This window comes from Gossypium hirsutum, chromosome A02, assembly GCF_007990345.1.
Source record: "Gossypium hirsutum isolate 1008001.06 chromosome A02, Gossypium_hirsutum_v2.1, whole genome shotgun sequence".
Lineage (NCBI taxonomy): Eukaryota > Viridiplantae > Streptophyta > Magnoliopsida > Malvales > Malvaceae > Gossypium > Gossypium hirsutum.
This window is the reverse complement of record NC_053425.1, coordinates 81,933,101-81,946,035: the sequence shown is the minus strand read 5'-3', so window position 1 is coordinate 81,946,035 and position 12,935 is coordinate 81,933,101. Positions and strand designations below refer to the sequence as shown.

The 12,935-nt window shown below is 35.1% G+C and overlaps 1 protein-coding gene across 2 annotated transcripts; it reads right to left on the bottom strand.

Moving 5' to 3' along the window:
* Positions 1-3,485: 3,485 nt before the first annotated feature.
* Positions 3,486-12,235, bottom strand: LOC107951850 (protein ROOT HAIR DEFECTIVE 3). Of its 2 annotated transcripts, none has more exons than XM_016887012.2 (23): positions 12,105-12,235; positions 11,339-11,488; positions 10,863-10,929; positions 10,675-10,777; positions 9,778-9,848; positions 9,612-9,675; positions 9,463-9,528; positions 9,242-9,289; positions 9,068-9,130; positions 8,897-8,953; positions 8,374-8,532; positions 8,229-8,297; positions 8,023-8,114; positions 7,537-7,615; positions 7,290-7,455; positions 6,878-7,002; positions 5,908-6,170; positions 5,723-5,819; positions 5,472-5,636; positions 5,087-5,191; positions 4,724-4,818; positions 4,522-4,618; positions 3,486-4,030 (listed from the first exon to the last, which is right to left on the bottom strand). In XM_016887012.2, the coding sequence occupies exons 1-23, from the start codon at positions 12,106-12,108 to the stop codon at positions 3,809-3,811; spliced, it is 2,427 nt and encodes an 808-aa protein (XP_016742501.1). In that variant the 5' UTR covers positions 12,109-12,235; the 3' UTR covers positions 3,486-3,808. The 2 variants fall into 2 exon arrangements, with proteins under 2 accessions (XP_016742501.1, XP_016742502.1); XM_016887013.2 differs by having other exon boundaries at positions 10,863-10,886.
* Positions 12,236-12,935: the final 700 nt, after the last annotated feature.

The window sequence follows — 12,935 nt, the reverse complement described above, 5'->3', positions numbered from 1 at the left end:
CCCATGAAAAAATGGCACTCTTGTGAAGCTTGTGAATGAAAAGTTAATGGCAAAATTCTTAATAATTCCCATGACAAAATGGCACTCTTGCAGGGCTTGTCAATAAAACGTTAAATGGTATGATTCTCAACAATTTTCATGAAAAAATGGCACTCTTATGAGACTTGTGAATAACAAGTTAATGGCACAGTTCCCATAAAAAAATGGGTCTCATTTTCATGAATAAAAATGCTTGGAAAAACTTGAACCTGATTCTGCTTCTATGTTACTCTCATTAAAATCCTACAACACTGTTGCTATAATCCTATAACAACCACCAACAGGGTGATTGGCTTGTGCGTTAGGTTGAAACTCAATTGTATGACAAGATCTTTCTCAGGAGGATTGAGGTTCTTGATGATTTTGGTAACGTTGCTAACTCCAAACAATTATGCGCATTTTGGAATTGTCCTTGACGATCATGAGGAAAATAAGGGGCAAGAATGCAGTCAGGAGCACACTTCTGTGTTGGAATCTAAAAGCAACGCAAGCATGAGTAGTGTTGTTACTACCACTTCTTGAAACGCTTATAATTTAGCGTTGTCAGTTCCCCTTTTTTTCTTATTGTTGGAGAGATGAGATATCGGATGCATTGCCCCTTATTTTTCCTCATGATTGTCAAAGACAATTCCGAATTGCGTATAAATTGTTTGGAGTTAGTAACATTACCAAAATCATCAAAACTTCAATCCTCCTAAGAAAGACATTGTCATACATACAATTGTGTTTCAATCTGACGCACAGGCCAATAACCCTGTTGATGGTTGCTACAGGATTATTCAAGAGCTTCCACACCAAATAGAGTGTAGTCAAGCCGAACTTGACTTGGTTTTTCATCAGCTTGCCATATGCCAAACACAGTTTGCTCACCAATAGCAGCAAACAATAGGCGACGTCTCATTTGCAAATACAAGAATCTGGGTGTGATTCAACTTTAGGCTGTGAAATGTTGAACCTGGATCTATTGAACTCGAACTACTATTATATTCAAGAACCTGAAGAAAAGCAATTTGCTGTGGATGATCATAGCAACAACAACCAACATTAGTTACAGGAAACATATGACCATTCGTTGAGCATACAAGAATAAACTAAAGCAAAGTGTTTTTTTTTATCAATCTAATTGTAGGTTCTGATAATATCTGCTCTTTTTTTTGACACAATACTTAGAATCACCTATAGCCCCTCCCTAACTCATAAATAGGAGGATAATACGCTTCAACGCACTCGAACTCACATCCTCCTATATTGACAATAATGTCTATGCCAATTGAACTAAAACTCAATCGACAAAGCAATATCTTTTTGAATATCAAGCAGAGTTTTAATAAATATTGTGATGACCATCATTGTAAAGAACATAAGTTTGATCTTAGGATACCTTGCGAAAGACATGAGATTAAGTTTGAAAATGAAGAACTAGTTGAAAGGAGGTTTGTTCCATCTATGCATTTAGTTAAAGAGATAGCATTTAAACCTTTAATATTGAGTTAGAGTAGAGAAAATCACACACATACTTGTATTTTATTTTCAAGTAAGAGGAATTGTTTGGCTTTAGCACTATTAGGCCACGTGTCCATTGAAGATTTACAACAATAAAAGTAAATCTTTTATATTCATGTAACCGGAATTTTGTGATAATATACATATTGATCCATTAAGAGTTTAACTCAATTCTCTAGAACTACTCAAAACTAAATCTTGTTTATCAATATGATGTTCAAGCCATAAGGTACTAATTCTCTCTTCGCATTTTTGCAAAAAAAAAGGGGAGGAGGAGCTGAGCAACAGATGTGGTTGATGTTGCTATTGAGGAACTGTTATGTTGCTGAGGTTTTTGATGTTGACGTTTTACTGTTACAACTTATTACTTTGATTTAGTGATGATTTGTTTGACTGGTTGTGAACACCTTTATGTTTTCTGGATGTTGTTCTTGGATATCTGTTTTGACATACTGATGGATGCTTGAGATCTGTTTATCTTCTGTTGATATTGATTTTTGTGTTAAGGAGTTAAAGATGCATCATATTATAGTTTCTATATCTATATGCATAAAGCATGCTGCATGTTTTTGGTAAAAAAATAAATAAAGGGGAAGATTGTAGGTTTAACTTGTTGAAACCCAATTGCAACTTATCGTGCAACAAGTTTTTGTTGCCATTGAGTTCATATTTGATTGGTAATTTTTAATATAATCTTGTGCAAATTTGAGATAATCTTTAGACAATAGTATATGAATAAATATGAATTATTACAAAAGATTATATTTTCATTTACAGTGAGATATGTGATCAAATTTGAGATAATCTTTAGACAATCAAATCTCAATCTTCACTATCCATTCTTTAATTATAAACAATACTGGCGATATTCTGGTGATTAAATATGATCCTTTTCAAAATAACTGAGGCTTCCTTCTCTATATATTGAAGCATTGGTTGCCCAACAAGTTATTGAATTGAAAGAGCACATTGTTGTTTATTGTAAGGAACATTTTATGAGTGCTACACCTTGTGATTAAATTGTTCTATACTTTGTACAAAAACTGTTTTAAAAAAAAAGGCTTAGTTAGAGAGAGTGTTCATTATAAATGTAGAAGAGAGAAGCTGAAACATTGGTGAGATTAGTTGAGCTCAAATATACTTGGAATTTATAGTTTATTTCTCTCAGAACAAGACCCCACAAATGTAGGTTGTTGAATTCAACTTCCTAAACAATTTTCTCATGTTCTATGCCTGTTTCTTAAGTTACAATTGAATAAACAACTCAACAACTTGAACCCTTTCTATGCAATGACTGATCACCTTTTGGTCAAAAGTGATGTTTATAGTTATGGTGTGGTTCTACTTGAGCTCTTAACGAGGAAACCAGTGGACAGTCGCAACCACCAGGTCCACAAAATCTCGCTACGTGGGCAAGAACGCTCCTGACAACTGAGGAAGGTTTAAATAGTCATTGATCTAGCTATAAAATCTAACATCTCATTTAATAGCATTGCCAAGGTGGCTACAATCGCGTCAATGTGTGTGCAACCCCAAATATCTCGTCCTCTCTTAATGGGTGAGCTTACCCAAGCATTAAAGCTAGTTGGCAATGAATTTGATGAGAAAACTGAGGTTGAATCACAAACTTCAGACTTATCACCCAGTACTAGGCTAAAGATCCAGTCTGGAGAGTAGCATAGAAGCAGAGTCAGCTCCAGGGTTTTCCAAAAATACCGCTGGGACTTGAGGTCCAGAGGCAATCACGTTCTAGCCTACCAGGAACCGGAAAGAGAAGGCGTTTCCTGCATACCAAGAAGCAGCAGTTTACCGTCAAATTTTGGTCTCATTAAAATCCTGTTAACACCGTTGCTATAATGGCTTCCATGTGAAATTACAGTTGGTTTACATTAATAAAAACTGGGAAAGTTAATAAGAAACAATCGTAAACGACATTACAATCATATCAAAAAGCCATTAAAGTAAGTTATGAATATAAATCGAGGGCCAACAAACAATACAAAATATAAAGATTAAGCCTAAACTGGAGAATAACGAGAAATAAAAATAAGCCTATTTAATGGGGTATCACCAGAACGTGGGGCCCCTTGTATGCGGCACTTGCACAAAAATAAATGCCTTTTCGAGATATGTTACTCTCTTAACATTCTTGGAAGAGTTGTATATGTTATCATAAAATACAATGGCAAACACCCGACCATAAAAGCCAGCACAACACAGGCATCTTCAGAACACAAATAACGTATTTTTTTCCCTAATAAGTTACTCATTCTCCTTTTTTGGGGCTGTTTTCTGATGCAGTTATTCCGGATGAAGCACTCGATGACATATTGCTTGTGGAGCTTCCATTTTGGAAGCTCTTGGATGCTACCGCTTGGTTTGTCTGAGAACTGTTAGTTGCAGGCATTTGCCCCTCCTCAGCTAACTTTCTGAGAAGGTTCATAACGGTGGGAAGGAACTTGGTAGATAAGGAAAGAAGCCCAGGAAGCTGCAAGCATAAGAAGTCGTAAATTACACATCGGTCAAAAGAAAAGGATTAATCACAATGAAAATCAAAATAATTTCAGTACTTAATTACGAGCATGAAATTTATTTTACTGAATAATTGCATTTAGTAAGAACATGGAATGCCACGAATGACATTGATAATTGCTTTTTGAAATTCCATCCAAATAACAGGTAACATACACCAACAATGATTTTCCATTTATATTATATCAATTGATGAGCTACAAAATAATGTCAGTAAAATGTTTTAAAACGCAGAAAATCAGAAAAGATCTCTCAACTATGTTTAAACTGAAAATCTTCCTCGGTAATATGCTTATAAATCTAAAGTTTTCATAACCAAAAGTTTTCAAATTCTGTTGAAGTGAATAGTGTCAACCATTGTACAGTAAGAGTAGTTGGTTAACCAAATATTTTGAAGCATGCTCAGAAATATAAACAAGGGACAGAAAATTTTAGTTTGAAACTCACAGCGCCATTGCGGAATTCACCCGAAATGTCGAGCTGCACCCATAGAGCCTTAATAATTAAGAAACCGACAAAGATGACACCCACATATAAAGGATTTCTGCAATGAGGATAGTTGCAAGTAAGCACCAACAACAGAGAAGGATAAATAACATCATTGACTACCCAACCAAAATTAATTCAAAACTACAAGTGCAACAAGCACCTTAGAAGAGTCATAAATTCATTAAATCCCAAGACTATCAAGGCAACAATTGCCCATGGAGGTGGCAGCCAGTTGTTGGTACGCTTGTTTGCTTCCTGAAAGTAGAAGAAAACTCAGGCATCAGTAAATTAGGAAAAAGAAAAAAGACTAAGACCAAAATATTAATTCTAAATTCCAATGAATAAAACTTGGTAGTATATGTGTATATGCTACAAAGAGGTAGTACATGTGAAAAAATTGGGGAAACACAACAGAATTTCTGCAGCATTAGTTAACATAATGCAGTAACAATTCAAATCAATATTAGATGGGGAAGAGGATAAACCAAAATCTTCAAGAAAATTAGAATTTTAATTATCATGCCTGAGCAGAAATGGCCTGAGTGACAGTGTACTCTGTCTCAACCCTGAATTGCCGCCACAAAGACTTGCACTGAACAGGTGTGATCAATGTCTTAGCTGGTGGAACCTATACCAAAAAATAAATCATAAGAATAAATCACACATAATACATGTTCATAAGATGAAGTTACAGCATCAGAGAGACAGAAAATGTATCAAGACCCTGGAATCACTTCAGGATCAGATTAACTAGGCGAATACCACAAATTTATTGTCCGAGAAACCCAGATAACTGTGACTTTCCACTTGAGGCATAAAAATGTCAGCAAATAGTATGCAATGGTGAAGCAATTTGTATAGTCCAACTAAAATCTCATAAAGATCCTCTGGCAAGAACAAGACATTACCTGCTCCCAAGTGCTTGAGGCTAGTGGATCAAATGTTGTAATGCTCCTATCAGTTACAGCAGCATTATTTTTTGTGTCCACCAAGGCAGAAGTTAGTGTGTTCTCAATATTATCAGCATTATCATCCAACCGGATTGCAGCCATAACAGATAGCAACTTCAAGGACTGGCAACAAAAAATAAACCAAGTTTAGCAGAAAATAAAGTGTAGCACAATTCTTATAACCAACAACTGATAGTACATAAACATACAGCAGAGCGAGCTGTTTTAGTGATGGCTCGGATATCTTCTTTGCCTGTCCAAACCCGTGGCATTGAATCAGAATCGTGACTAAACAACGTCGAAAACCTGTATATAAATTTCAAGTCAATTTTGGTAATATATAACATTTGACAACTTAAACGCTTCTAACACAAACATTTAAATGCTCTATTACCGGTCCTTCATACGGATCAGTGCCCTTCCAGCTTCTTCTCTAGCTTTTGCTTCAACCACACCTCTTGCATGATCCTCCAAACTTGTTAGCATCTTCTCCTTGGTTTTTTCATCCATGTCAAAACCAGAGAGGGCATCAGAGAGTCCAGAGACAGCTGATTCAGTTTCACGCCGGAGAAGTTTCTTTATTGAGGGCCATGTATCATTATTAGCTCCATCTAAAAGTGCTTCAACAGGTCCTGACAATGCTTCATTTAGCTTTGCCTGCAAATGCACCATAATTATCGGTATGATTCCAAGTGTTGATTTAGACAGTTATAAACACGCATTGCGGATGTCACCATCACAGAAATCAAACAGACAAGATAAGATAATTACATCAATGTCAACAATGACAAGAAGTAACTCATTGTTTACCATATATAGTACATCAGAAGAAAAGGGAAACACCAAAGGGCCCAAATTCATGTTCAACAAAAGAATAGAACTAGAAAATTGAAGGCCTTTCTTATTCAGATCAAGACAGTAATATGACATCTAAGTTAATTAGGTTTCAATTCTAAAGTAATTCTCATCATACACAGCAATGCAAAAATTTCAACGAGTAGCGACACAGTGAAGTATTAAAAAACCCAACTACAAATGACATCTTAACTAATTGGGCAGAATCAATTTTTAAAGTAACACACATCATATGCAACAAGTTGAATTTTTCAACAACCAGCAAGACCAAGAAAACAAATGTCATAACATCAGGGTATCAACTTCGAAACACCTTGCCTCCTTGCAACCCAACTCAAAAAAATGTGAAAATGATGCACTAACTCCTGCTTTAGAGCATTTTAGGCTACACTATCCCAACTCTTCATAATATTGCTTCAATATCAAGTAAACTGGAAGTAATAGAACTGTCAATAACCATGGGGATAATAACCTAAATCAACTAAATGATCAGAAATAACTTGTCATACCTCATATGATGAAGTCAGTTCTGAAAGTTTGGCAGCTCGGACAGAAGCAACATGTGCATCAATATCACGACGTAGCTTATCCCTGACTTTTGAGGAATCCCAATTTGCTAATTCAACAACAGCATCTGAAAAAATGACGTTTCACTCAACATGTAGTCAGTCAACCTTATCGAGCAAAAATACTCTCATTGACAAGCATCTATGGCACCAAACTTATTAAATGCAACCAAGATAGACAGGCTTTTAAAGTTTCGATTCATAGGAATGGCTTAAAAAATCATTTTCCTAATACTTCATAGCCAAACAAACCTTTTTATAATGGGTTTTTTTGCCTGGTTCATAGCTCTAGAACTTTGTTTTTGATTCTTTGTCAGTTTTCAGCTAAGAGAAAGTTCATGAAGTTCAACCATACCTGCATACCCTTCATCAAACAAAGCCATGTAAGCCTCAGTGCAGTTGCGAGCAGCCACAGAAAATCCATCCCCTCCATTTAAAGCCTTGTCAAATGCTTCCTTAAATTTCTCAAGAGTTCCAGACCTTAAATGTCCTAGCATGGCATGGTGTGCTGGTTGGACAAGCTAAATCAGAAGACAAAAAGCAAGTGAGCTGAGAAAACAAAAACAACAAAGATTGGAAAAGAATACAGAGCATGCTATTACTTGAAGCAGTTTTTCTTCCAGCTGCTTCCGCTTTGCAGATCTGACACCTTCATCAAAATATGTGGCTTCTGCATCATACCTAAAATCAGACCAAAGGTGAACAAAGAACTTGATATCACTGATATGGAAAAAACAAACACCATGAATTGATCATCAAAACTGTCTCTTATTTGCCCAAGGTATGCATCAATATAATTTTCATTAACCAATTTAAAGAAGCAACACATCATTATCAGCATGACTCACAAGTCATCAGGTTGCCAATCAATTATCACAACATTCCTATTTATATTTATATTTTAACCTCAAAACTCTGTACAGTCACTTTTGAAGAATGAATCACTTCTTTAATTTCTTTATTGCTCTCGAACGGTCTTTTACCTAACCTAAGCCACTCAGCTCTTTCAAATGTCTATACAGGTAGTAACCTGTTTGAAACTTAGGCACAGTAAAACTGATCTTGTGATCTTATTAAAGCAGTCTTACTCTGTTAGAGAAGTATAGAGAATTGAATTCAGCTTCTTTCCAAAGCCAGCTACTGGACCAGACTGCACAGCTTCTTCTAACAGACACCAGCTCTGACATAAGGCAATAAGTTGATTTTAGTTTCTATAAAACGTAAACAGCTCCAAAAATGTGTGTTTTCATGAATATATTTATGAATATAAACGCATGTTTAAATGTCCACATACCTCATTTGCAGTGAAACCAGCATACTTCTCATTGGCAATTTCTTCACAGCGTACCGTAGCCACCATGACCTACAGGCAAATGAAACATAGATAACAGAAAATAAACAAGATAAACTTTCACTTAAGTTAATGTTCAAAAGGTTACCTTATGGGCTGGAAGGTCAAGGTCCTTATTCTCTTTAATGACTTTCCAGATCTGTTGTGCGCTAAATGAAAACCCCGAAGCAGGTACCACTCCCCTCCGATCCCCAGCAAGCCCTCCCGGTGCAATAGAGTGGAAGAATCGTTGTCTCAAATTAGCAACCTTCATAACAATGATAGAATCAGACAAACTATCCATTTGAATGTCAGTTAATCTAATATATCAACAGCAGCATCCAACATTCAGATAAAATTACAAAATCGGTAGATCTTTTAGTTTAGCCATCACTAGAAAAGTAATTAGACAGTACAACCAAGATAAGAGAAAGGAAATGTAACAACACGAATGAGAAAAAAAAGGAAGTCGTCAAACAATCACAATGATGTCATCATAAACCCAGAAGCAGATATTCAACTTGGTCTTTCTTTCCATTTAAAAGGGAAAAAATTCTCAAAGCCAATAGTGTAAAGTTTGTTTGCTTGCTCTGAATACTGAATGACCTTATGAGTTGGCCTAAAAAAGGTACCTGCTCTTTAAATTGCTCTTCTTTTTCTTCATAACTAGAAAGTGCAACAACCTCCAGCTAGCCATTATCGTTAATAGCATGAAATCATCAGAAACAATACTAATTAGAAAAGTTAAAGAGGGACAAAAACATTTAAATTTATGTTGCATAACTCACAAACCAACATCATACATTGAAAAATTCACTTAATGGAGTTTCCTTATGTGCCTGCGGCTTAGGAACTGAGTCCCATATCTGCAATTCCAAGAAAAATGGGTCAGAAGGGAACATTACTAAAGTTAATTAGAAATGTAAGACGCATAAGCTCTTAGAAATGTAAGAAGCATAAGCTCCATGTATCTGTACCTTCTGAATATCTTCTCTCAGAACAGGTTCTAAATTTTCCAGAGGTGTCTGTAAAAAAGGAACAGTTAAGAAACCATAAACTTCATTGACATCAAAAAATCCTTAGACATGATAACAATATAAAGCTTAGATACTGTAAAAAAATTTATGGAAAAACTAAAAAGGTGAACAAAAGAATTAGCCCTCGGGCACAACTTGCTCCATAAAAGAAAGGTACCCACCCTAGTTTTGTCACGGATGACAAACATCAAAGTTGTTTTGCGAGGGCTAAACAATCGCATCATGACCTGCAACCAAATAAAACAAGATAAGAAAAGAACCACTTGAAAGTCAGGGCACTGCTACGGAAGGGCAGTGAGACTGTGAATACCTGGAATACAGTCTTCAGAAGAGGCTTGTTTGCAGCTTGCTCACGACCAATATCATGACACCACCTAAATGAAAAATTGTTCAAGAAAACCACTTGCACATACTACCGATTGCAATTAACTAATGTACAAAACAATGTCAAACACCATATAAGTGCCAAACCTTACATGTTTATGAGTACTATATCTGAAACCGCCAATGCAAAAAGTGCACTTTGTTTCTCAAATGCTGTGTCATCCTGGAATGCAGCAAAGAAATGAAGAAAATATATAAATAATAATGTAAGCTCTCTCCTTTCCCATTTTTCATTAAACACGTGAAGATCAGATAAAAATAAACAAAGCAAATATAAACACAGATTATTCACTCCATATTCCGCTATTATAATCGGAATTCCATCTCTTAATATGATTCAGCTTAATCCATAACTCTTAAAACCCAGAGTACGTTACAAAATTTTATTCTTTAATCGTTACAAAATTTTATTCTTTAATCATGATCATTCTGATTTCTTGAGCTTTCCCTAATCTACGATTATGTCCCGGAAAATTATGCGATTAAATAAATATCACCTATGGTAGAATTTTTATTAAAGAAAAACATAAAATCCAGAATTGAAAACTTCAATCACCATAAAAAAATATTTCAATATTACAACCATTTTCTAGATGGGTGAGGCTCCCTCCATACCACTTTAATCACCATTAATAAGTATTAATTTCTCGATTCATGGGCGAGTCTTACACAAGTAAAAGGTGTTGATAAGCATACTGAAAAGTAATGAAGGGAAGCCTAAGCAGGCACTTAGAGAAATAACTACTTGATTAATAAATCAAAATGTGTATCCATAAATATTCTTATTTTCCTTTTCCTTTGGAGGCATGGAAGGAGGGATATCGTGAATCCTATGCTTTGCAAAAACAAGCAAAAAGGATCTTATATTAACAAGGTAAAGTGAAGGCAAAAAACAAAGCAAGCAAAAGTAGTTGATGATATATAAAATAATGTAGTTTCAATTTTTGGACAACATATGGAAATGATAGAATGCAAGCTAGCAACAGCACCTCCCCTCGTTCTCTTCCATCAGTACCCTCCAAATCCATTACTAGAGTGCAAGGCTCTATACCAGCACATTTTGCCATCCAAATACCTTTAGTGGTTTGAGACCTGAGAAAAAGCACATTCCATTAGTTCTTTCTGCCAATGGAAACAAATCCAATGTGTTACTACTTATTAGAAAAACGTAAGTTACCTTCCCTTAAATGCATCCATTTCCCTGAAATTGGTGCAAAACAAATGATTTAACAGTGTGCTTTTACCTGTTGAGATCATGGAAAACAAAATAAAACTTTAAATGGAACAATCAGAACTTACACAGCTACCATGATAAAACACCAAAACTAAAATCTTCCATGGCATGTGTTAGAATTTAAAAAAAAAAATTATGCAAGAAAGATATATACAAAACTAAATACAGAAGTTTCCAATAATACCATATGGAAGAAGTTCGTATCAAAGTGAAATATGAAAAATATGCCTTTGTGCAAAGCTGCAGTGACCAAACTCCAAGTTTATCATACTCTCACATGCAACCCAAGTATTTCTAATTAAGTATCATTAAAGAAAATGAGAACAAATAAGCAGCTCAGTATGACCTAGGAATAGGCACCTAAGGACCAAGAAAAGGACAAGTATAAAGCAAGATGTCATTAAGATAACAAAGCATACCGCTGCTCTGAGGTCCCATGATAGCAACCACAGCATATGACAACCCACATTCAGCAAGCTTAATTTCCTTGATAAGGCGGTCAGTTCCAACATCATTGAACAATCCATCTCCATCAATAAGTTGAATTGAATGACATTCCTCAGTCGTGGCTGTGAAGCGAAATGTCCGTATTATGTTTCAGTAAAGAGAATGAAGGTTCCATCAGCAACGTTAAGATTAAAATATCCATATCAATTGATCAAGGAAAATTTAAGAATATCTCAACTAAAAACAGTTAGTATATTCAGTAATTCAGACAGATAAATTTGGCAACTTTAATATCTACGGAGCTGATAAGCAAAATCGGATTTTCTCTTTTTCTTTTTTAGTTTTCTTCAGTTTCCTCAGCAACCAAACATGCAGTATACATAAAATCTATCTATAGACCCGATCCAAACAGAAAAATTAACTTCAGACTACAATACTTTACAGAAACTCTTAAAAAACCTAAAAACCAAGTTTAAATATAAATTTTAACATAAAAGAGATCGCATCGCTCATTAACTAATAGTAAAAGAACAAAATTATTAAGGCGGCGCTGATGCTAAAACGCTCTGGTTCAGTTACATCATAGAAATTAAACAAGAAACAGAAAAATTTTAACTAAACAAAGGAAGAAACGGATCACTTAAAACAGCTATAAACAGAGAGAAAATAATAAGGCAAAACAGAAATGGGAAAAGAAAAGAATAAGATGAGACGATGCGATGCGATGCGAGAACGTACCCATTGAATCTTGTTTGAAATTGATAGCTCAGAAACTGAGGAGATCGATGTCAATGAAAGACAGAGAAAGAGGAGTAAAATAGAGAGAGGCTTTGAAACTTGTCTTGAGTTTACTGCTTTTTTCTTTTCTTTAAAAGTGGGCTGGACTGGGTAATCAAAGACCGCAAAGTAAATAAGTTTAATTTTATCTTTAGTCCCTAAACCTGTTAGATTTCTCAAATTTAGTCCTTTCTTTTTTAATTTCAAGAATTTGATAACTACTTATAATTTGAAAATTAGATTCTAATGTTATTATTTCATTTCTATTAATTTGAGTAGCAGAATTTTAATGTTCAAAAGTATGGTTTGAAAAATTAAATCTCAATTGTAATAATGTATTTAAATTTAACATAATTCAATTAGCAATGGGATAGGTAGTAAAATTTGAAAAGTAAAAGAGAAAAAATTAGACCCACTTCGATAATAATTTTTTTCCTTTTTTATTAAATTTTAAAATTTCTTAATTTCTTAATAGATTAAAAAAAAATCAATACAAATTGAACTCAATGCATGCATCCTCAAATAAGTCTCCATACACCTCCAAACAAGGTGCAAAGATGGAAGCATCTGATTAGTTGTCCAAGACAAAAGGGAAAAGTTTTGGTAGGGAATTGTGTTTGGTTGGGGGGTCAGCTGCACGATCACCGATTCTAGCAGTGCCCATCAGCCGCCCATCCCTTTTTTTGCAAAAAGTGGGCAGTGTGTGATCGGCTGCTTTAACAGTCACTGCGCACGCACTCTAATAACCCAATGTTTCATAGCGGCATGGGTCCAGATGGAACCCACCAGAAA

Bases quoted from the DNA above. Each gene is read 5' to 3' on its own strand.
- LOC107951850 (XM_016887012.2), bottom strand. The intron at 7,003-7,289 runs GTATGGTTGAAC...TCATTTTTTCAG, and splicing joins GTTTGATGAAGGGTATGCAG to ATGCTGTTGTTGAATTAGCA. The intron at 4,819-5,086 runs GCATGATAATTA...TTCTACTTTCAG, and splicing joins CTCAGGCCATTTCTGCTCAG to GAAGCAAACAAGCGTACCAA.